Below are 24,725 nucleotides of genomic sequence, written 5' to 3'. Positions count from 1 at the left end.
AATTTAGTGTTGCTCAGTTGTTCTGACATGTACGAACTTAATCTTATTAACTTTGATTTGTTATTGGATAAAATGAAATCGAGTATCAATATATTTTAACCTCTTGTGATGAATTAGATTCTTAGCTGGAGCAATAGTTGGTTTGTTATCAACATAGATCTTAGTTGGACTATTTTGTTCCAACTGCAACTCATGAAGCAATCTTCTTAACCATATTGTATGACACGCACATGATATGGCTACATTATACCGAGCTTCACAAGTAGATAAGGTAATAATGGATTTTTTTTTAAAGATCATATGAAAAGCAGTGTCTCTAAGATATAATATATATCATGTAATATTCTTTCGATCATTTTAACCTCCTACCTAATCATTATCATTATATCCAACAAACTCCAAGTTTTGTGATGAATAATATAGCCTATACTAAACTATACATGTGATATAATGTAGTATTCTCTTCGCAATCATTAAGTATGAGCTCGTTGGTGCTTCTATGTACCAACTTATTAATCTAACTCTAAACAAAATATCTAACCTTGTGCATGTAAATTACCTCAAATTTCCAATCAAACTCTAATTTAAAGATACGTAATCCTTCTCTAAATGGCATGTCATTTCATGCACTTTCCAACTATTAACTTTTAGACTAAAAATGACCTCAAATATTAGTTTAAGAAATGAATTAGATAAGACACACGATACCATATTTTTTAATATTTCAATGAGCCCTAAACATATAAAATTAATAAATTACTCATATCGAGCTTTATAAGTGTGTAATAAATGTAACTTTTTCATAAAATCACTTTATTCTTATATATCTTTTAAAATAAATCTATAAGTATGTTAGATTAGAACATAAATATCGTAAAATTATATTTATTATGAATTTGTTTATTAGAAAAGTATAAATCATGTGTGTATATATATCTATATATATGACAATTCAGGGATTTAATTATTATTGTAATTAATAGTTAATTAAGGAGTTTGTAAAAAGTTCCAAAATCAATTTTCTCTTTCAATGCTAGGGAAATGCTAATTGAACACTCAACAATGACCATTATAACGATATTCTTACCAGATGAATTAATGCACGTTTAAATAGTGACAGCTGTGCATCAAGAATACACCTTCAAAAGACTGATAATTACAATTTTTCATCATATGAGTGTGGAAATTGGCAATTGTCTTAATCGTACAAATTGAGAGGATCATAATCAAAATAATTTATATTTTTTATATATGCCAAGAGTCAATAATTATGGCTTTAATATATGTGTATATATATATATATGTGAGTTACGTCATTTGTTACGTAGATGTAAATAAATAAATAATTTATATATTTAAAAATTTAATAAAAATATTTATTTAATTTATTATTATGTTAAGTGTATATTAGTATATATTAATCTATTAAGCAATTAAAATGTTCCATATAATAGATTAAAGTTGAGAGGATAATTTGTAAAAGATTTGCCTGAATGATTGACAAGATGTTGAATATAAAATGAGCATTATGGAGCACAATCAGCGTCACTTGGCTGGTTCACTCTCTTCCTGATCAGTAGCAGAATCGACAACAATGGCCGAAGACCCAATCCGGTTCGGGATCCTGGGCTGCGCGGACATTGCGCGCAAGGTGTCTCGAGCGATCAAGCTCTCTCCCAACGCCACCTTGTTCGCCGTCGGCAGCCGCTCGATCGAGAAGGCCAAGAAATTCGCCGCCGACAACGCCTTCCCGCCGTCGGCGAAGGTCTACGGCAGCTACGAGGAGGTGCTGGACGATCCCGACGTCGACGCCGTCTACGTTCCCCTGCCGACGAGACTCCACCTCCGGTGGGCCGTCCTCGCCGCCGAGAAGAAAAAGCACCTCCTGCTCGAGAAGCCCGTGGCTCCGAGCGTCTTGGAGTTCGACCAGATCGCCGCCGCCTGCGAAGCGAATGGTGTCCAGTTCATGGACGGCACTATGTGGATGCACCATCCCAGGACCGCTAAGATGAAGGAATTCGTCTCCGATCCGCAGCGTTTTGGCCAACTCAAATCGGTAACCCTTTTTTGGAAACTAATCGTCCTAATCGTGCATATCAGTTTGTGTATATACTTGCGAAGAGAGAAATTGCCTATATATGTGTTCTTTTTTCATAGTTATGGTGATTTGATGATTTTATACTATATTTGGAACTTGAATTTGTGAATGAAAAGGGCAAGGGAAGGACATGAACTCATCAAGTTGGTTGGGTCTTCTTTTGGTTGGTGTCGAAATTTAGGGGAAGCCGAATAGATAATGCAAAAGAAATTAATTTTTGTTTTGGTCATCCATGAAGAACGTTTAGGTACAAGTAATTTTATTTACCTTTAATTTTTACTTTTGTTGAAAAATCTAAATTCCCAGTGTGCTATAAACTAGATCAATTTGATGGATTATTTGCGGAGTTCATGTTAAGCGTAGAAATTTATTGGGAAAATTGGGTTAAAAGCTGTACAGCTCTCCAATAGCACGAAGAAGAAAGCTGAATTCAGATGCTTTTTTGCTGAGTATATCCATGGGATACATTGCTCTATATCTTTCCTCGTGCTTATCCAAGATGGGAGTAAACTGATAAATTATGCAGTCGTTGATATGCAAACAAAAACTGCTCTCTGAAAATAAATCTTATGCATTTTTTTCCTTTGTAGCTTACTGATCTTAGTTCTTCCAGATGGCCATTTTATTCTTCCCTCTTGCCTTGGAGATTGCCCTTTAATTGTATTGTTTTGCATGCAATCCCTCACTGAATCATACTTGTAGTCCTGTACACAAACATATGCATATAAAAACTTGTGCGTACTTTCACTTTTATATTGAACTAGGGTAGTTTAGGCTCCTTCAAACATTTCGGATCTCTGGTAGATTATGGAAAGATACATGTACATGCATATACTTTTTAGTTCTTTGACTTATTACATACTTTTGAAATGAAGAAATTCTTCCTCTGATACCAGTTTACAGAAATTGGATTCATTCATCAAGATGATGGCAATTTAGAATCATCTGGTCTGATTTTTTATTTTTGTTGTAGGCAATAACTTTTGATACTCTGAACTTAATCCCTTGTCAGTTTTCTAGAGCTTTAATTACTGTTTGATACAAAGCCAATGCATGCCTTATGACATAGAAACTCCCTCAAACAAAGGTCATGGCCTTTAGGTTTTTCAGTGTCATGTGCATATGGTTTGACCCTTTTTGTCAACATAGCAGTGGGATTTCCAGCATATATTTTTGATTTAGAGATCCTTCTTGAGAATGTGTGCATGACATTGATGTGTATGATAAATCAAACTTCAATCACAACTTATGTTGCTACAGTTATCTCTATGTTTTGCAATAGAAGAAATATTTAGACATGTCAACTCTGGAAAAAAAATGAAATACCATGTGCCTTGGTGTATACCATGTCGTTTGATTGTACAGCTGCCTCTACGTATTGCATGGATTACCAATGGACCAGTTAATTGATGTTTTTTAGAACCTGTTGCATCTGTTGATTATTTTAGGTTTTTATGCTTTGGGCTGTGCATCTGCAAATTTAATGCCTGGAATTGAAACTTTTGGTAACGTCATCTCTTTCTCTATAAAAATTCTGTCTTTCTTCACCTGCTCTTTCTTTTTATCGCTTACATGATTTAATGCCTTATCCAGAACTTTGTTTGTTTATTTCAGAGTGTTAGGTTTTCTTCATAAACTACTTGACTTCTATGACCTTTTTTTCTTTTTTCGTGAGCTAGTAATGATCACCGTATGGTTCTGCTGTTGTTAGTCTTCTGCTGCAATGATATGATCTGTCCATCTATTTTGACTGTCCACTTTCTTATTGAAGCTTTTGAGCTGTATGTTTTGTCTATTTATGAGCAGGATGAGTTTTTCTTCCCTGCTGTCTGTCTATTTGTTTAGTATTTTTGATTACTAACTCAGAAATTTTAGTTGCTGGATCTTTAAAGCTTAAATACCAAAAAGTGGGAAGAAACCTATGAGATCACCACAACTTTACCCTTCAAGGAGGGAGATAGAGATGTTTCCCCATTTGGCAATAACTCACCTCCCTTTTGCCCATTCAGTAACCATGAGGCTGTCCCAGTAAGTTTCCTCTCGATTGGTAATCTTTTGATTACAACAACATATCAAGTCTTAACCTCACAATGTGGGGTTGACTACATGGAATTATAGCTCGCCTGTGATATTTTTTATGGCAATATCTTTGCGAGGCCCTTATAACCCATAATATACCTAAGAGTTTTCTACCAAATTTTCCTTAGTTTTCCTCAGCCTTGTTTATTGAAGACTTGTTCTGTTCCCTCTGCTCTCCTCATTGGAGCCTCTCTTGGTCTTTTTTTACATTGCCATATCATCTTAATCAAACCTTTTTGATTACCTCTTACCAGAATCAAGCACCCCCTCCCTATTCCATGACTGTTCTTATCCCCTTTGCCTATTTTGGTTACTGCGGGGCCCTTTAGCCGGTCCCCTTTGGCAGCGAGGGACTTGGTGCTCCCTAACGGTTGACATTAACATTGTAGTCCAGTTTAGTCTGGCCAATCAAAGGCACCCGTGATTATAAGTATCTAGGGAAAACAGTTGCACTAATAAAATATATCAATTTCAGTCCAACCATTTTTCAAGCCCTGCATGCAAGTGATGAAAAATCTTCCAGTTTGTATAGATAGGCTCGTCTCTGCCATAAAATGATCCTCTCGTAAATCCTGCAGATTCAGAGCTTCTTCACATTTGCTGCTGACCCTGACTTTCTCAAGAATGACATCCGCGTGAGGCCGGATCTTGATGCTCTTGGTGTTCTAGGTGATGCTGGATGGTATTGCGTAAGGTCTATCCTTTGGGCTGCAGATTTTGAGTTGCCTAAAACGGTAATAGCTTCGCGTGGCCCCGTTTTCAATGAAGCAGGGGTGCTCCTGTCATGCAGCGCCTCTTTACATTGGGAAGAGGGTAAAGTGGCGACTTTCCATTGCTCGTTCCTGTCCAATTTGACCATGAATGTAACAGCCGTTGGAACGAAGGGAACTCTGCATCTACGAGACTTCGTCATTCCCTTCGAAGAGGACAAAGCTTCCTTCTCAGCGGCCACTGAATCTTGTTTCAAGGAACTTGTCACGGGTTGGCAATCTTTACCGAGCGAACACACTGTGATGACAGATCTCCCACAGGAAGCTCGCATGGTGAGCGAGTTTTCGAGGCTGGCCAAGGGAATAAAAGAGAGCGGACTGAAACCCGATCCAAAGTGGCCTACCATGAGCAGGAAGACGCAGCTGATTCTGGATGCTGTCAAGGCTTCTATAGAGAAAGGATTTGAAGCTGTTGAGATTGTGAGTTGATTCAAAGTTCCAACTTCCTGTAGAAGTGGGATGCTGTTCCTGTTGTGATATTCTAGTTGTGATGTTTGTTGTGATAATATTAATATTATTATGCTGGAGCTGGACATCCATGGTGTATGTATGCCATGCTGTTTGTTTCACTGCATTGCATTGCATTCTGTCAAGTTTTCTTCTGTCTCAACCTTTGGCTTGGCTTCTATTAAGCTTTGTTTGAACAGGTTTAGTGGTGGAATGGAATGAAATGAAAATAAACAAAATAAACATAAAAGTAGCATTAGCGATGCTAGAAAAGACGTTTGCAACATGCCAATAGAGGGCACATCTCCAGTTGTACGTGACGTTCTCTTGACAACAACAATCCTAAAAATATAAGCCAACCACGACTCCATGATAGTCATCATGACGACTAGATGAGCAGGTACAAGTATAAAATAACCTTTAACTAATAATGGCTTGGGGTTTTACCCTTATAAGCTACTCCTTTTAGCTGTTTATTTTATTATACATTTATTAAAAATTTAAGATATTAAAAATTTAAACGAAATTATTTTAGTATCTTATTTAATAAGTTTCTTTCTAACTTTTTCAAATAAACTTTTGATAACTTATTTTGTTGACTAAGCAAATTACAAATTTACCCTAAAATATTTCAGATATTTACAATTCTATCTATTTTCCTTTTATCCCTTTGTCTTCTTTTATCGCTCTCTCTTTAACTTCTTCGTTACTGTCGTTGTCTCCATCTCTTCCATGGTGGTCATCAACTATTGCCTCTAGCCCATTCCTATCCCCATCAACCATTACCTCCAAACCAATCCCGAGTGGTCGTCGTCTCCAACCTCTATAGTTGCCTTCTCCATGTTCGTCGTCGTCGTCTACTGCCTATGTCCTTATTTTCCACCACCTTCTCCATCATCACCTCCATCATTGGCATTATCCCCCATTTATTTATGTATACATATATATATATTCATTGTATTAATATATTTTTTAATAATTATACATAATTTATCAATATATAATTGTAAGTATTTTATCAGTTGAATATCAATTTATAATTTATTTATATTAAAAATTAATATTTTTATAAATTTTATTTATATTATTCAGTAACATGTTAATTTTTATTTTTTTTGTTAAGTTTTGATAATTGATTAGTTTTTCAAACCAAACATATAAATATATAAATAACAACTTAAATCACATTTATCTAAATATGTTATCAACTTAAATACTATTTAACTTTTAAATTTTACATAATTTATAAGTATAAAGACTTATAAACCCTTAAAAAAAAAAAAGTAAATCAAACAGCTCCTAAGTAATAAAAGACGTTTTTAACTTAGACTTGTAAAATTAGGAAGAGTTTCTATCACTTCTCAACTGTCAGCCATCTCTCTTATCTTTTTATGGAATCTCAAAGATGCTCAATATAATTTATTTTATATAATCTTATAAATTATAAAAAAATAACAAAATCATTCAATTTAACAGGAAAATTTTAAAAATTCATTAAATATACTCTAGTTTAATATTTAATATTTGTTAAACCAATCTAAGACACATTAATGATTCACCTAACCCTCCTAATCCCAGCATCCCAATCTAAATAATATTTTTTATATAATTTATATAAAAAAAATATAAAATATTATATTATTCACATTAAATAACATAACGTTTATTGAACTTAAATAACCCCTGGTGGTGGGTTAGGCAAATGTCTAGGTCACTGCCCCTAGAGTAAAATCTATGTAACATTATTTAAGTCAATATCTCTTGGCCTTCGTAGCCGCCCTTGTCCCCTTCTGCTTTGGGGCATCCCAATTATTTTTCCTCCCGTTGTCTTTTTCTATGCATCTGCTTTGATAAATTAGAACTGCGATCTGTATACTCTAATATTTATAGTGATACTTATACATAAATATATTATATTATATATCATACTAATATTAAGACATAATATATTAATATAAAGTGTCATTTTTGTTATTACCCAAATATAACAATAAATTTTTTAAGTACGAGAGAATGTATCGATATTGATATAGGTGCCCTAATTGCGAGTCACTTATAAGGAAAAAAATTAATTAGAGGAGTGGCCGAGTGTCCCGCGGGAACTCTTCAATACTTAAGTCAATCTCTAAATGAGCGTTAGATATTGAAAATAAGTAAAAATTACAGCAATATTATAGTTTTAAACGTACCTGAACAAAGGAAGTGGTTCTCCTATTTATAGATAGAAGAATATTAGAAAGGCTGTATCATTGAAAGCAAGTAAAGATTGCAACAATATTAGAGTTTTGAATGTATCTTAACAAAGGAAGTGATTCTCCTATTTATAGATAGGAGAATATTAGAAAGGTCGTATCATTCGATGAATATTTTGGACACTCATCCAAATTTATCGATGGACAAATTGGAGATAAGTTTGACCTATTCTTCGCTGACTCATGTCCGATGGTATCCTGATGGGCTCACTTGATATCCTTAGAGCCTATTTTCTTAGATTGATTATTAAACATAACAATTTTACATGTCAAAATAAAAGTTCAAAAAACAAAAATGAAAAAGATCATAAACTAAATTCGTGTGTGTTCTAAAGGTCAAAGCACATGGGCTGTTTGGAGTATTCCCCTTAGCTATGTGAGTCTCAAATTTTGGAAGTTGTTACTATCAATCAATCAAAGAGGATAAATAAGGAAAATAAACAAATGGCATTTGGACTCCTCAACTCATAGTTTCCAATCAAAAAGGAGAAATCCAAAACACAATTTGTATAAATTTTATTTTCAAATTAAGTTAATATATGTTTTTAAATTCCTTGAAAAAAAATGATTAAACATTGAGAATAAAATAAAACTAAAAGTGGGAGTGCAAAGGATGCTATCAAATAATTTTGTGACATGCCCATGATCCAATAACACTGACCTGGTCGAAAAAGACAATGACAACACATCAATTGAAGGGCAATCCCTAATTGTGACATGCTCCTTGAGAATTTGGGGAATTTGGCCAGCTATGGCTTTGTTTTCTGGCAGGTATAAGCACTGGCAAAGTATGAAGGAATTTTGACTAGTAGGCAATGAAATGATCTAAAGTGTTTTTGTACTTTTATATTTTTTTTTATGATTATTTAAATTTTTCGTTGTTTCGAATACACCCATAAATTATAAATTTTTAAATCAATTACATATCTTGCCAGCATAATAACTGATACATAAATAACATGCAGTTGTGGAAAAGTAACATGAATAAAAATTCACTTGCTAGGCCAATGAGAGAGTGTTATATCATGTGATAGAAGATTGTAAAAATTTAAAAAAAATTTCTCTCTCTAACGTCTCGACTCTTTCCAATGTCTTCTCAGTTCTCTCTTTCTCTTCGACAATCAAAACAAGTTCTCCCCATCATTTGTACTTGTCCCCGGCCACTTCCATTGCCTTATTGTCAATTGCTTCTTCGTCCTAATCCATTTTTTTTTTCATTATCTGCATTCCAGTCGTCGCTAGCCACTGAAAGAAAAAGTTGTGGCAAAAATGGTGGTCAACAATGAAAGTTTATTGGAGATAGATTGTAGAGGATCGAGGGATAATTTGAGCATTTTGTCTTGCATATATTGCACATTCTAATTCTAATTCAATTTTGGCAAGATATGCAATTGACTTGAAAATACATGATTTGTAGATATAATTGAAACAACGAAAACTTCGAATGGTCATACCAAAAAAAAAAAAAATGAAAGCACAAAAACAAAAATATAGATTTGACCAAAATAAAATAGGATTAATTCTTGTCATTGAATTATTTTTAAATATTTCATAATTTTTCTAACTTAAACATCATATAATTTGTTTTTGACAAATTCACCTCAAGCAATCTGACTGATTGTTTTGCAAGAAAGCTCTAATTTTACAAACTATTAAACCTAATCAATTTGGACCTACTTGTCATATAATAGGTCAAACCGTTATTTGAGATTTACAAATGTATTATGATACTTTTTTAGTATCATTATGTCCCATCTTATTTTTAAATGTATTTTTTATTTCTTAAAAAAAATTATTTTTATTTTGTGTTCTTCTTACTTTTCTTTTTTATTTCTTCAATAATTTGGGTTTCGATTTCGATGCGATCAAATTTAGATCAATCAATCGATATGACAATATCTAATATGTGTTTTTGAAAAAAAAAAAAAAGCCTCTTCCCTCTTTCATATATTGAATCATAGAAATTATTTTTTTAAAAAATAAAATAAAATAATTTCAATACGATAGTAGAGCTAGGGTTGACAATGGAGTGAGGTCGAGGCATGCATGCCCCATCTCAGTAACTCAGCAGCAGGGTTGGAATGTAAGTAACTAAATTCAAAAAAATTATTAAGAATATACTTAACACAATTTATATGTATATATAATTATATTTATAATATATACTTGTATAATTTATAAATATACTTATAAATTAATTTTCAAAATTAGATATATGTTAAAAACATAAAAACCACACTTCACAATTATTTTTAGAATCAAATTTCAAATAAGGTGTAAGAAAAATATATACCCAAAAGAGGGTGAATTAAGTGTTTCAAAAACTTTTTGGAATTAAAGATCTTTTTGTCTAAGGAAAACTATTTGATCTTTTACAACATTTGAAAGATAGTAAAAGGGAGTTTATTGAAACCTTTAAACTGCGTTCTCTTTACTTTTTAATTTTGAGTACTTTTGAATTCATTTTTAGTTTTTTGTTTTGATAGTTTATTTTTAGAAAATTGAAAACATATTCTCTTTTTCATTTTGAAAAATTATTTTTCAAAACAGAAAATTAAAAAATGCGTTCTCTTTGAAATTTTAAAAATAAATTTTTAATAATATTTTATTCAATAAATTTGATTATTCACTAAATTAGAAATATTTAATATTAATATATTATTAAAAAATATATACATTTTAAAGTTAATGAATTTTATAATATTTTTTCCCATTATAATAATAAAATACGAATAACTAAATGTGTTTTGAGTTTAAAGTTTATTTTGGATAAAAACACTCAAAACAACTTTTTGTTGTTTTGAGTTTTCTTTATATATATACATATTTTTTTTATTTTCAAAAATACATTTTTAAAAATAATAAAGAGAACGCGTTTTCATTATTTTAGAAAATCAAAAATTAAAAATGACTTGAAAACAGCAAAAAGAACGTAGTCTTAACTTTTGTTGATTAAAAAAAATTATGATGCAAATATGATCGAAAGAGAATGAGATTTAAAAGATCAAATTTTATGGTTGTGATTTTAACAAGTTGTAATGAAAAATAAAAATAAACTAATGTAGCACACAAGAATTTTGTAATGATTTAGGTCACTCATCATATTTCACTCTCTTGCCTTCTTTATAAGGATTTCAACAATCCACTATGAATAAATATAAACAATTTTTATAAGGAGCAACTAGAACCTCTTTCCCTGTGTTTTTCATGAGCTTAAGCACGAACCACAAAAAAGAGAAATGAAGATTACAATTATACACTTTGAGAAGCTTTTACAAGATTAAATTCAAATAATGAAAGTAGTTTCTCACAAAGATAAAGAGAAATGAAAAGAATGTGAAAATAAAAATACTCTTTCATAAATTATGAAGGTAATTGTTGAAAAATTTATATTTTGATTTATTGAGAAAATAGTTTTTGAAAAATATATTATCAATAAATTTAGTTTATTGATGATTTCCAAAACATTTTATAATACTCTTATGCTTGATAAAACTCATACTTATATATATATTTTTCAAAATAGTCAAGTATGATTTTGTATTACTGAAGTATGTTGTAAAGCTTGTAAGAAAATCGTTATGAAAATTGACTAAATATGAAAAAATCTTTTGAAAGAACTCAATCGAGTATATGCTCATATTAGTTGAATGTTTTGTAAAGTTTGCTTTCAAAATCAATCAAATATTGTTTAGTATGTTTTTAAAAATCAGTCGAGTATATATATGAATTGATCCAATTGACTATCATGAGCTCCTGCTCGAGTATGTTATGTAAAACTCTATTTTCTTAAAACTAAATCGAGTTTGATGCTTTTATAATCAATTTAGTGAGTTTTTCTGAAAATCGAGTATCTCTATTCTCATTGGCCAGGTGTATGCCCCAACATAGGTGGTGGTTGAGGTGGTGTGCTGATGTGGGTCTTGTTTCCACATTTCCAGTCATTCTAGATACAATTTTAAAATATTAGATTTTTCGTTAGTTAAATCGCTTATCTCCGTCACTTATAGTGATTTATCATTCAATGAATGATTGACAAATGATCTACTGATATTAATCCAATCATAATCTTTGTTATTTTGTAGTTGTACATAAGAAAAGCATTTCAAATCGTACTTCCCCTTTCTATTTTTACCTCTCTCGGGGATTCATCCTATATTTTTCCAATAAATAGCAGAATCGTGGATAGGGAACTATACTAGCGACCTACCCAATTTATTGTAGAAATTTTCGGTATCAATGATTGGACCATGCAAACTAGAAATACTGATCCATTAGCAAAACAATGTCATTTTGTTGTACTGATCCATTAATGCATGTCGTTTGGCCTTGTGGATAAAATACTCAACAATTATTACTTAGGGTTTCAAAAGAGAAGAGAAAATCAATCAACGGACAACAACGGTGATGAATGCGTGGGAGACGAAAAGTGACAGCGACGGCCAAGAAAAGAGAACCACATTGACACTAATAGAATTGACTCATAGCTTTTGCTAGGTATCGATTTATGTTAGGAATCAAGGCACGACTTGTACGGTGACGGAATCAACACACGGCTTCGACGACGACAAAATCGATGGCGATGGAATCTACAATGACGGCAAACATCAACAACTACTAGGCATCGACTTCTCTCTCTAGGTCGTACGCCAAAATACTCACTTGACTAACCTGGCTTCTCTTTCTTGGTAGAATTGCATATAGGTTGTTTTGTTTTATACAATATATTGCCACACTTTAATCATAGTTTTTGATGATATGTGTTAGGTGAAGCTTGTAGAAATTTGTGAATCCATGGTCCCCTACTTGTGTTATGTTCTCACCATGAACAAAAGGCAAAAAAGACAAAGAGGGTATAAGAATTTGTGGTCCTCTACCTGTGTTTTGTCCATGCTTCTTCCATGTATGGCAAACAGTGTTAATTGCTTCAGCCCAAAAATATCTTGGTAAGGAATTCTCATATAGCATGGTTATTGCCATTTCCATTAAAGACTTAGATTGTGTTTTCTTTGTTGTTTTCATATCATTTTTAGTTTTTAGTATTTTAAAATAATAAAAAATGCGTTTACTTTGTTATTTTCAAAAATACATTTTTCAAAACAAGAAAAAAATTTGTAAAGGAAACTCAAAACAATAAAATGTTGTTTTGGTTGTTTTTAACCAAAACAATCTCTAAGTCCAAAACATGGAAAACATAATTCATTTTTCATGTTTTGGCTTTAAAAATGAAAAGGTAAAAAAAAAGAAGAAAAATTTATTCTTAAATTTTAAAAATAAAATTTTATATTTATTTAAAATTTTAAAAATATAGTATATCTATATTATAATTAAAATATAAGATAATGTATAACATATTATTAAGTATATTATACATATTATGTATAATAATATTTAATATAAATTATCACAATGTCAGCAATTTATTATTTTATTAAAAGGAATTATTAAAATTTATTATTTTAATAGTAAAATTTATTATTTTAGTATTTATTGTTAAAAGGAATTAATTATTAAAATTAATTAATTATCAAATTTATTATTTTATTTTAATAGTAAAATTTTATTAAAATGAATTAATTTTATCATTTAATAATCAAATTTATTGAATAAAATATCATAAAATAATTTTTTTAAAAAAAATTATATAAAAATCATGTTTTCTAATTTTCTATTTTAAGAAACAATTTTTTAAAACAGAGGTCAAACAGCTCAAATGGGACAATTCAGATATCAAATTGCTACACAAATGCGGAATGAGTTTCAAAAGACAGATACATGAGTATATAATTTTATTTTATTATTTTAATTTTTAAATTATGTTTATTTCTAGTATTTATATTAAATCTTGTAATCGGATCTCACTTACTATTGAATTTGATGCAATCTTATCATTTATAATCACATTATGTAATATCAGTTCATGTCTTTAATTTTTATTTTAATGCTTCATATTTATAATTACATTATGACCGCACTTATTGTTTTTTTTTCAAGTTAATTTATTTATTTATTTAAAATTAAATAGTTTTAATTTTTTTAATAATTAAATTTATTTAATAAAATTTAATTAAAAAATTATTTTCAAAATTTCAAAGAGAACGCATTTTCTAGTTTTCTATTTTGAGAAATAATTTTTTAAAATGACAAAGAGAACACATTTTCAATTTTCTAAAAACAGACTATTAAAATAAAAAATTAAAAATGAATTCAAAACTCAAAATTAAAAATTAAAAAGTAAAAAACAAAAAAAATGCAGTCTTATTTTTCCTCTCTGAAACTCCATTTTGCTAAGGAGTTATAGGAATTGAAAAGTTGTGAGATATCCTATTTGCATCAGAGAGAGATTTGAAAGAAATGTCCTCAAATTCTTTTCCATGATTACTCCTAATGCTAGAAATTTTGAAGTCTTTTTTGGTTTGAATTCTCTTACATAGTTTTATGAACTCATCAAAGGTATATCTTTATTTCTTAAGAACATTGTCGCGTAAATCTAGAATAGTCATAAAAAATCACAAAAATATATGATTTTCCTCCTAGACTATGTGTTCTCATGGGACCACACAAATCCATATGAAGAAGTTCAAGTGACCTAGAGGTTGATACTATGTTCTTTAACTTGAATGATGTCCTAATTTGTTTTCCCTTCATGCATCACAAAAATTATTTTTATCTATGTTCATTTTAGGTAGACCATCTATTAAATCCTTTTTCATTATTTTTTATACAAGATGCATACTAACATGTCCTAATATCATATTCAATAGTGTATTCTCATTTTTATTTACAGCAACAAGACATGTGTCATTATTCATTTTTCCTATGTCAATTATGTATACATTACCATTTCTTTTGCCCCTAAAAATTTCAACATTGGTGTGTTTATCTACTACTTTACATTCATGTTCATTAAAAGACACATTATATCCTTTATCACACAATTAACTAATACTTAACAAGTTATATTTAAGGCCATTAACATAAAAAATATAAGTGTGAATAGAATTGCTAATAATTGAACATTTACCTTCTATTTTACCTTTAGAATTGTCGCGAAATGTGACATGGCTGCCATAGTGCTCTTCTAGCATGTTGAAGAGGCTTTTGTCTCCAAGTCATGTGCCTTGAAACAACCACTATCAATATACTAGCTGACCCTCGAGCTGTTTGCTTTGAGGCACAAGGACTACAAGGAATAAAAATTGAATTGGTACCCAAGGACTTTGGGTCCAATGGATTAGGCTCATATCCTCCTACTATTTCCTTTTTCTTTACTACCCAAATCTTTTTAGGAGTTGGTTTTACTTCTTCCTTAGGAACCCAAATCTTTTTAATCTTATATAGGATTCCCATTGTTATAGGACAAAAAAGGATCCTATGACCATAGCTTTTACATTTGGTGCATTTTGGTCCTAGGTCTTTTTGTTTTGCTTTAGCCTTAACCAAATTTCCAAAAGCTTTGTTGTTATTGTTTTTATTATATCCTAGACCAGCTTTATCATAACAACATTTTTGAGACTCGAGAATTTTATCTAAGATAGTATTGCCAGCAGTAAATTTTGTCAAAACAAACTTTAAATCCTTAAGTTCGTTTTCTAAAACAATAATTTTTTCTTGCAAAGCATAGTTTTCCTTCTCAAAAATCTTGAATTTATCTCTTGACTTTTCTAAATCATAAAGAAGGTTTTTACATAATTTCCTAAAGGTTAAGTTATTTTCATTTTCACTATCACTAGAATAATAAGATAAATCAGAAAAAGAGTTACTTACTTTTGAGTCTTCTTTGGCCATCAAACAGAGATTTGCAATCTCATGGGCTTCATCTTCTAATGAGCATAATGTGTCCTCATCACTCCAAGATGTTAGAACTTTGTTCTTCTTTTTCTTGTCCTTTAACTTCTCATCCTTCTTACCTTCTGGACACTTTGGCATGATGTGGCCTGGCTTTCCACATCCATAGCATTTCACTTCCTGGTTTTGATCCTTTTTGTCAGCTTTCTTAAATCCGTTCTTGCAAAAATGTCTAGAAAACTTCTTTTAAATTTTCTATAGAACTTTTTAGCAACAAGTGCAGCATCTTCTATATCACTTGATTCAGTTTCAGTTCAGAAATATTATCTTTAGATGCTTTTAAGGCTACTCCTTTATTTTTTATGTTTGCAATTTCTTCTTGACTTCTCATAGACGGCTCATGAGTCATAAAAGACCCCAGGAGTTCATCTAGAGATAACCTTTCAAGGTCCTGTGCTTCTTGAATAACAGTGACCTTAGGATGCCATTCATGAGGAAAGTATTACAATTTTTTTTCTACTATATATATCCTCATTGAAAATAGGTTTTCCTAGTTTTTTGAGATTAGAAACAATGTTATTTAACCTAGTATACATGTCCTTAATAGTCTCACCAGGCTTAATTAAAAACAGTTCATGATCATGTTTAAGCATTCTTATTTTCAACCTCTTTACCTTATAGAAGTTCCTTCATGTGTTACCTCAAACTTATCCCAGATTTTCTTGGTCGTTTCACAGGCTGAGATCATGTTGTATTCTTTTGGGCTGAGTGCACACTCCAACATGTTCTTGGCTGTTGCATTCAACTTTATCTGTTTCATGTGCTACTCATTCCAATCTTCTTCTAGTTTTGGAATGGTGTTTGTTCCTACTATCACTGTGGGTATTTAGAAGCTGGTGACAGTAATCCTCCAAGCTTCTACGTCTCTTGAGATGATGAAAGTTTTCATCTTGTTCTTTCAGTAGGCGTAGCTGTTCCCATCAAAGAATGGTGGATTGTTGCAAAATTGGTTCTCCTGGCATGCACTGCTGGATATGTTGGCCATTCTGATCTTACATCATTCACTGGGGATTTTGATAAACTGGCATAAAACTCACCTAGACTGTGAGGAAAGATGGGTAAAAATAGAGTTCATAACTTGGCAATTGTCTCAATCGTACAAACAAAGAGGGTCACAGTCAAAATAATTTATATTTTTTATATATGCCAAGAGTCAATAAGGATGGCATTAATTATGTCGTGTATAAAAGAAGCATTACGTATCGCAATCGCTGTCACTTGGCTCGCTCACTCCTCCCTTCCTGATCAGTTGTAGGATCGACAACAATGGCCGAAGCCCCAATCCGGTTCGGGATCCTGGGCTGCGCGGACATTGCCCTCAAGGTGTCTCGTGCGATCACGCTCGCTCCCAATGCCGCCTTGTTCGCCGTCGGCAGCCGCTCGGTGGAGAAGGCCGCGAAATTCGCCGCCGACAACGCCTTCCCGCCGTCGGCGAAGGTCTACGGCAGCTACGAGAAGGTGCTGGAAGATTCCGACGTCGACGCCGTCGACGTCTACGTTCCCCTGCCGACGAGCCTCCACCTCCGGTGGGCCGTCCTCGCCGCCGAGAAGAAAAAGCACCTCCTGCTCGAGAAGCCCGTGGCTCTGAGCGCCTTGGAGTTCGACCAGATTGCCCTCGCCTGCGAAGCGAATGGTGTCCAGTTCATGGACAGCACCATGTGGGTGCACCATCCCAGGGCCGCTAAGATGAAGGAATTCGTCTCCGATCCTCAGCATTTTGGCCAACTCAAATCGGTAACCCTTTTTTGGAAACTAATCGTCCTAATCGTGCATATCAGTTTGTGTATACACTTGCGAAGAGAGAAATTGCCTATATATGTGTTCTTTTTTCATAGTTATGGTGATTTGATGATTTTATGCAATATTTGGAACTTGAATTTGTGAATGAAAAAGGCCAAGGAAGGACATCAACTCATCAAGTTGGTTGGGTCTTCTTTTGGTTGGTGTCCAAATTTAGGGGAAACAGAATAGATAATGCAAAAAGAAATTAATTTTTGTTTTGGTCGTCCATGAAGAACGTTTAGGTACAAGTCATTTTATTTACCTTTAATTTTTACTTTTGTTGAAAAATCTAACTTCCCAATGTGCTATAAACTAGATCAATTTGATGGATTATTTGTGGAGTTCATATGTTAAAATTGGGTTAAAACTTAAAAGCGGACAGCTCTCCAATAACACGAAGAAGAAAGCTGAATTCAGATTCCTTTTTGCTGAGTGTATATATCCATGGGATACATTGCTCTATATCTTTCCTCGTGCTTATCCAAGATACGAGGAAACTGATAAATTATGTAGTCGTTGATATGCTTGTACAAAGGTACTTGCACTTTTATAATGAACTAGGGTAGTTTGGGCTCCTTCAAATATTTTAGATCTCTGGCAGATTATGGAAAGATACATGTACATGCATATACATTTTAGTTCTTTGATTTATTACATATTTTTGAAATGAAGAAATTCTTCCTCTGATACCAGTTTACAGAAATTGGATTCATTCATCAAGATGATGGTAATTTAGAATCATCTGATCTGATTTTTTTATTTTTGTCGTAGGTAATAACTTTTGATACTCTGAACTTAGTCCCTTGTCAGTTTTCTAGAGTTTTAATTACTGTTTGATACAAAGCCAATGCATGCCTTTTCAGTTTTATAGAGTTTCCCACCAAATTTTCCTTAGTTTTCCTCACCCTTGTTTACTGAAGATCTGTTCTGTTCCCTCTGCTCTCCTCATTGGAGTCTCTCTTTGGCTTTTTTTTACATCGCCATATCATCTTAATCAAACCTTTTTTATTACCTCTTACCAAAATCAAGCACCCCCTCCCTATTCCATGACTGTTCTCTTTCCCTTTGCCTATTTTGGTTACTGTGGGGCCCTTTAGCTAGTCCCCTTTTGCAGGGAGGGACTTGGTGCTCCCCTAACGGTTGACAGTAACATTGTAGTCCAGTTTAGTCTGGCCAATCAAACGCACCCGTGATTATAAATATGTAGGGAAAAAAGTTTCACTAATAAATTATTGCACAATATCAATTTCAGTCCAACCTTTTTTCAAGCCCCGCATGCAAGTGATGAAAAATCTTCCAGTTTGTATAGATAGGCTCGTCTCTTCCATAAAATGATCCTCTTGTAAATCCCGCAGATTCAGAGCTGCTTCACATTTGCTGCTGACCCTGATTTTCTCAAGAATGACATCCGCGTGAGGCCGGATCTTGATGCTCTTGGTGTTCTTGGTGATGTTGGGTGGTATTGCGCAAGTTTTATCCTTTGGGCTGCAGATTTTGAGTTGCCTAAAACGGTAATAGCTTCGCGTGGCCCCGTTTTCAATGAAGCAGGGGTGCTTCTGTCATGCAGCGCCTCTTTACATTGGGAAGAGGGTAAAGTGGCGACTTTCCATTGCTCGTTCCTCTCCAATTTGACCACGGATGTAACAGCCATTGGAACGAAGGGAACTCTGCATCTGCGAGACTTCAATATTCCTTTCGAAGAGGACAAAGCCTCCTTCTCAGCGACCACTGAATCTTTGTTCAACGAACATGCTACGGGTTGGCAATCTTTAGCACGCGAACACACTGTGATGACAGATCTCCCACAGGAAGCTCGCATGGTGAGCGAGTTTTCGAGGCTGGCCAAGGGAATAAAAGAGAGAGGACTGAAACCCGATCCAAAGTGGCCTACCATGAGCAGGAAGACGCAGCTGATTCTGGATGCTGTCAAGGCTTCTATAGAGAAAGGATTTGAAGCTGTTGAGATTGTGAGTTGATTCAAAGTTCCAACTTCCTGTGGAAGTGGGATGCTGTTCCTGTTGTGATATTCTGAATCTCCATTTGTGGTTGCTGTTCCTGTTGTGATATTATTATTATTATTATTATTATTATTATTATTATTATTATTATTATTATGCTGGAGCTGGACATCCATGGTGTCTGTATGCCATGCTGTTTGTTTCACTGCATTGCATTCTGTCAAGTTTCCCTTCTGTCTCAACCTTGGCTTGGCTGGCTTCTATTAAGCTTTGTTTGAAACAGGTTTAGTGATGGAAAGGAATGGAATGAAATGAAAATAAATAAAATAAACAAAATAAACATAAAAGTAGCATTAGTGATGCTAAAAAGGACGTTTGCAACATGCCAATAGAGGGGCACATCTCCAGCTGTACGTGACATTCTCTTGACAACAACAATCCTAAAAATATAAGCCAACCGTGAGCCTGACTCAAACGGGATTGCTATACTGCTCCTCAAGTCGAATAATAGCAAGCCAAATGTAAATTTTCACCTTGATTGTTGCTTGTCATTGCCAAAATCATTCATAAAAAATTTGGCAAAACACAAAACCATCACCAAATGTGGCAATCAAATTCTGCAAAGCCATCGTTACCATCTCTCCTCCACAACGACCATCAACGTCGGAAGAGACCCGATCAGACACGACAAAGACAAAATCACCCAAAGAAGAGAAGTTGCAGACATGGCGACCAATAAATCTAAAAAAGAAAAATTGCAAGCGTGGCGGATAACGAAATTGAGGCGACGACCACCAAATCCAATGATAGCGACTAGTGGAACCACCGTCAACGATAATGAGCAAAACAAGCGGTAGCGGGTGCTTACACGGCTTCTTGTTCATCTTCTTACATAGATTTGGGTTTGTGATTTTGAAATTTTTTTTATTTATTTGTGTATTGGATGAGTGATATTGTGTATTTTGTTATTAATTTTTATATTTGATTATTTGTGTAGTTAAAAATATCTGTAAGGTAAAATAAATAAAATTAAAGTTTATTAATAAATAAATAAATAAAATAAAAAATATAGTTGAAACAGACACAATTTTCAAGATAAAATTAAAATAAAAAATAAATTATTTATAATATAATAAAAAACAAATTAAGAAACTGCATTAGAGTACACCATGATAGTCATCATGAAGAATAGATAAGTATGGTACAAGTGAGGTAAAATCGCCAAAGAGTGATCATCCCAAATATAAAATAATCTCTAATTAATAAGTAAGGAAACACGTTTTTAACTCTCTTTTCTCATATGGTCTTTTTTGAATAAATCTCTCCAAGTAGGCCTACCGAATTGTTTTATTAGAGAAGTCATACCTTACACACTATTAAACCCAACCAATTCGAACTTATCTGTAACGTGACGGATCAAGCCATCATTCCAAAGTTGGGCAAATGTCCATTAATACTTTTTATATAAACTATGAAAAAGATAGCATGGGATGGGACAATGTCTACGTCACTGCCCCTAAGGTATAGTCTATGTAACATTATTTAAGTCAATATCTCTTGCCATCGTATTGGTCTCTTAAGGTATGACTATTCAAGAAAAGATAAACTAAACGTTTAATTTTTTTTTAATAAATATTATTGATTATTTATTTTTTCTAAGAATATATAAATTATTTTTTTTATTAAATTCTTGTTATTTAATTTTACACAAATTAAGATTTTGTAACTATGTATATGTGAGTTTGAGATTAATAAATTACAAGTCACAAGATATAGCAAGAATAAATAAATAAGGCACAAGATAATTTATAGTGGTTCAGTGTTTCCAGACACACATATTCCACTCTCCCAAACTCTCAACCACCCTTAGGGTTCCACTAATCTCACCAAGATTTTCATACTAACTTACCTTAGAAACTAGATACACTCCTAGATTACAAGGGGTTCTAGGAAAACCACCAACACCAAGGTTTTCTCCTTAACTTATCTTGAAAACTATAATCACCTATGTAATATCCCGAAAATTTTGGAGACGATAATAATTATTAAATTTCGGTATTTGGGATCTGTGATGAATATTTGAGGACTTAAGGTAATCAAATAATAATAAAAATAATGCTAATAAAAGAGATAATGATGATAATAATAATAATAAATGTGTAAATTATGTTAACTTAACTTAAATTAATGAATTAATACATAAATACATACATATATATATTACTAATGGTAATAGAGATAATAATAATAATTATAATAATAATAAAAGAAAATATTTAATTAAATTAAATTAATTAATATTGTTATATTTTTGTGGTTGTGCGCAAGTGCTTGGGGGTTAAGTTTTGCACAGTGGCTATCTTTGAAGATTAAAACAGAGGAGAGAAATAGAAGAGAGGGAGAATGAGAGATTGCGAAAGAGAGAGAGCAGTAAGCAGCCGAGAGATTGAGAGAGAAGCTGAGAGCGGTGTTGGCCGAGGGAGGGAGAGATCGAGATTGAGAGAGGGAGAGAGGCTGGCCGAGTGAAGCTCGGCCATGGCAGCCGAGCAAAACGGCAGCAGCGGGAGAGGGCGACGCGAGTAGCAACAGTAATAGCGGCGAAGCTGGCAGCGGGCTCGCGGCGGTCGGGGGGGTGCGATGCAGTCTAAGGCGGCCGGCAATGGTGGCGTTGGAAGTAGTGGCGGCGATTGGTGGCCGCTGGTGCGTGCGTAGGTGGGAGCTGAGCGCAGGGAAGAAGAAAAAGAAGAAAAGAAAGGGAGAAGAAGAAGCATGCGTGCATGAGCAGAGGCGAGGAAGAAAAAGAAAGGAAGAAGAAGGAAGAAAATGAAAGAAAGCAAAGAAAATAAAATAAAAGAAAAAAAAGAAAAAAAAGGGAAAAATAGAGGAATTTTGAGATTTTTCGACAGGGAAAGCGATCAGGTATGTGGGTAAAAATTAGTATAAGCGTGATATGTTTAAATTATAAATTTTATGCTGTTAGATTTAATTAATTTAAGTTATGATCCTATTAAACGCAGCAAAACGTTTTACTTTACAACGGGAGCACAAAAGAGGTAGGAATCAATCAATTTCAGGCAAGCTCCTAACCCTCTCCTCATGTTCTTCATTTCCTGCGAGAGTGTTAGTTATTTTTCATATTTTAAACCCTCCCTCACCGTGACTCGATTTCACGCACTAATAATGATAATCCGCATGGCAGCCATCCTACGACTTTTATTTATTTAATGAGGTTATGGTTAGTGGAAAGAGTTAAACAGTGATGTTTTGGTGTCTTTCATTACGTCCGTCACTGGGCCTTGTATCGCTCCGCTTTCCTTGAGAATAATGCCGAACCCGATAGGTTAGGTTCTTAGAAGAGTCAGTATGATTTATGGGGTTATGTTAAAGAGTTTAATTGGAAAAGTAAGTGGTTCATTTCCATGTTTATAAGAGATGAGAATGAGAACGGTATTATGATGTTCATGGGATTATGTATATGAAGAGTTATGGAGAAATGTTGTATAATGTTAAGTTTAGAAGATATAAAGTTAATAGTGTCAAAAAGTGTGTCTAAGGGTATGGGGTACAAAGCCATTGACTGTTGACCGTAGGTCGTGGCAGTTGATGGCTGGATGTATGGGCGTCAGTCATCGGCTGTTACGATAAACGCTAAACGGGCTAGAAGAACTAGTACTCCAGATTCCCGCCCTGGCTTGTGTATGTCATGATTTGTGTGCTGCATAGGGTTTGGGTTGCATTCACTTGGGGATATGCTTTGTGTGTGACGGGATGTGTGAGCATTTGCATGACCCGGTCAGTTCAAGAGCCAACTTGGGTTCCCTAGGTGAGCCGGTGCATTTAAAGTATATTGCATGTGTGAATTCTTATGTGTGGGCGTATCATGGCCTGATGCTTTATTTATGGGGGCCTTGTCATCACGTTTATGCTGCAAAAGCAGTTGCATTACCTAATTGTTGCACTGCATGGTGAGAATGTGTGATTATAGGTGATTAGTAGGGGTGGCTCACGGTAAGACCTTGGGGTGAGACCCACGACGGCGTGGTCCACAACGTGGCCGCGGTAAGACCTTGGGGTGAGACTCACGGCGACGTGGTCCACGATAAGACCCTGGGGTGAGACCCACGGCAACATAAAGACCTTGGGGTGAGACCCACGGCAATAGTAAGACCTTAGGGTGAGACTCACGGCAACAGATTATGTTGTGAGCGACAAGAATGGACATGTAAAGGAAATGGTATGGAGGTAGCTTATGAAAGATTGCTGACAAGTTTGTGTGTTGGACTTGGGTGCCAGTGTGTGTTTTATGTGGGCCCCAATAACCGTTTATGTGAAGTTTATTATATGTTTATGCATCTAGAAATAAAGTAGGTATTGGGCATGGCATGACATGACATTGCATTGGCATGAATTGCATGAGGTGTTATGGGAAGAGTTTTGTTTGTATCTTTCAGCCTTTCTTTCTAGAGCTTGCTGAGTTTCGCGACTCATGTTTGCTTTACATCATTCCATGTAAGAGAAATGCCTGAGATAGCAGGTACGTTCAGCGGAGTTGGGTGCAGATAGCCGAGTCATGATAGCAAGTGTAGAGCTCTCCCGAAACTAGATCCTGGGTGTCGTTGTGCCTGTGTTAAGATTAATGGTTATGTTTTTGAGATTAACCTATGTTATGTAAGCCCAGGTGGGCCCAAGTGGTGACTAGTTATGTAAAAACGATTATGAGATGCTATATAAAAGAAAAATTATGATTTTAATAACAGTCGTGTCTAACTTGTAGTTATATTATTGTTCGGTATCATTTTAGTAATGACCTTCTCACAGATCCTCTTGGTGCACGGGGGCTCTTAGAGGCGGGCCGTTACAATCTAGATTTTTACGGTTCTAGGAAACCTATACAATCCACAATGATAATTTAATTGTTCACAAAAAAATTGTCCACACTTGGACACAAATAAGCAATTAAACACAAAATATATAAGACAATAATATTTAAATAAATAAATAAATTATGACCTCAGTTTCAATGGAGAAGATCGGATTTGGCTTTACGATATCTTTTTCTCCTCTTATCTTGTGGCTCTTCGGTGGATGTGCAATGAATCTTTAAGAGCTTTGGAATGCTTAAAAATTAGCTCGAGAGCTTTTGGGAGCTTTTGAGTGCTTTGAATAGACAATATGAGCAAAGAATAATCTCTAAAATGAATTTGAAGCTATTTATAAGCTTTCTGAAAAATATTGTAACAGCACTGTAGCAACAGTAATGAGTAGCAACGGTCAAAATTTTGATTGTTTGAGGGGCATTGTAACGATACTGTAGCAATAATGAAAAATTAATTTTTTTGTCCAAATTTTACAAAATTATTTTTTATACATTTTAGAAATACTTTGAAAAATAATTTTAATGAAAAATAACATTTTTGAAAATACATACACTTATAAAAAAATGTTTAATAAATTAAATTAAAAAATATTTTTGGTAATGCATATACTATGA

General features: G+C 33.6%; 3 protein-coding genes and 1 long non-coding RNA gene across 4 annotated transcripts in view; 2 read left to right on the top strand and 2 right to left on the bottom strand.

Annotated features, from left to right (window-relative positions):
• LOC127808234 (uncharacterized aarF domain-containing protein kinase At1g71810, chloroplastic) overlaps positions 1-1,641 on the bottom strand; it is a 48,129-nt gene extending 46,488 nt beyond the window's left edge. Inside the window, exon 1 of the mRNA XM_052346679.1 lies at positions 1,578-1,641. Within this exon, the coding sequence (XP_052202639.1) occupies positions 1,578-1,641 (64 nt within the window). The remainder of the gene's footprint in view (positions 1-1,577) is intronic.
• Positions 1,595-5,516, top strand: LOC127808236 (uncharacterized oxidoreductase At4g09670-like). The gene is made up of 2 exons (XM_052346681.1): positions 1,595-2,056; positions 4,756-5,516. Exons 1-2 carry the CDS (start codon positions 1,595-1,597, stop codon positions 5,374-5,376), a joined length of 1,083 nt encoding a protein of 360 aa, XP_052202641.1. The 3' UTR covers positions 5,377-5,516.
• Positions 4,133-18,672, bottom strand: LOC127808237 (uncharacterized). Its single transcript, XR_008024893.1, has 3 exons — positions 18,535-18,672; positions 18,277-18,445; positions 4,133-4,409 (listed from the first exon to the last, which is right to left on the bottom strand). It is a non-coding gene; the product is annotated as an uncharacterized LOC127808237 (long non-coding RNA).
• LOC127808235 (uncharacterized oxidoreductase At4g09670-like) lies at positions 16,693-19,452 on the top strand. The gene is made up of 2 exons (XM_052346680.1): positions 16,693-17,228; positions 18,632-19,452. Exons 1-2 carry the CDS (start codon positions 16,761-16,763, stop codon positions 19,250-19,252), a joined length of 1,089 nt encoding a protein of 362 aa, XP_052202640.1. The 5' UTR covers positions 16,693-16,760; the 3' UTR covers positions 19,253-19,452.
• The last annotated feature ends 5,273 nt before the right edge of the window (positions 19,453-24,725 follow it).

This window comes from Diospyros lotus, chromosome 8 (assembly GCF_014633365.1).
Source record: "Diospyros lotus cultivar Yz01 chromosome 8, ASM1463336v1, whole genome shotgun sequence".
NCBI lineage: Eukaryota > Viridiplantae > Streptophyta > Magnoliopsida > Ericales > Ebenaceae > Diospyros > Diospyros lotus.
Note: the sequence above shows the minus strand (reverse complement) of the source record. Positions and strands in the feature narration are given on the sequence as shown.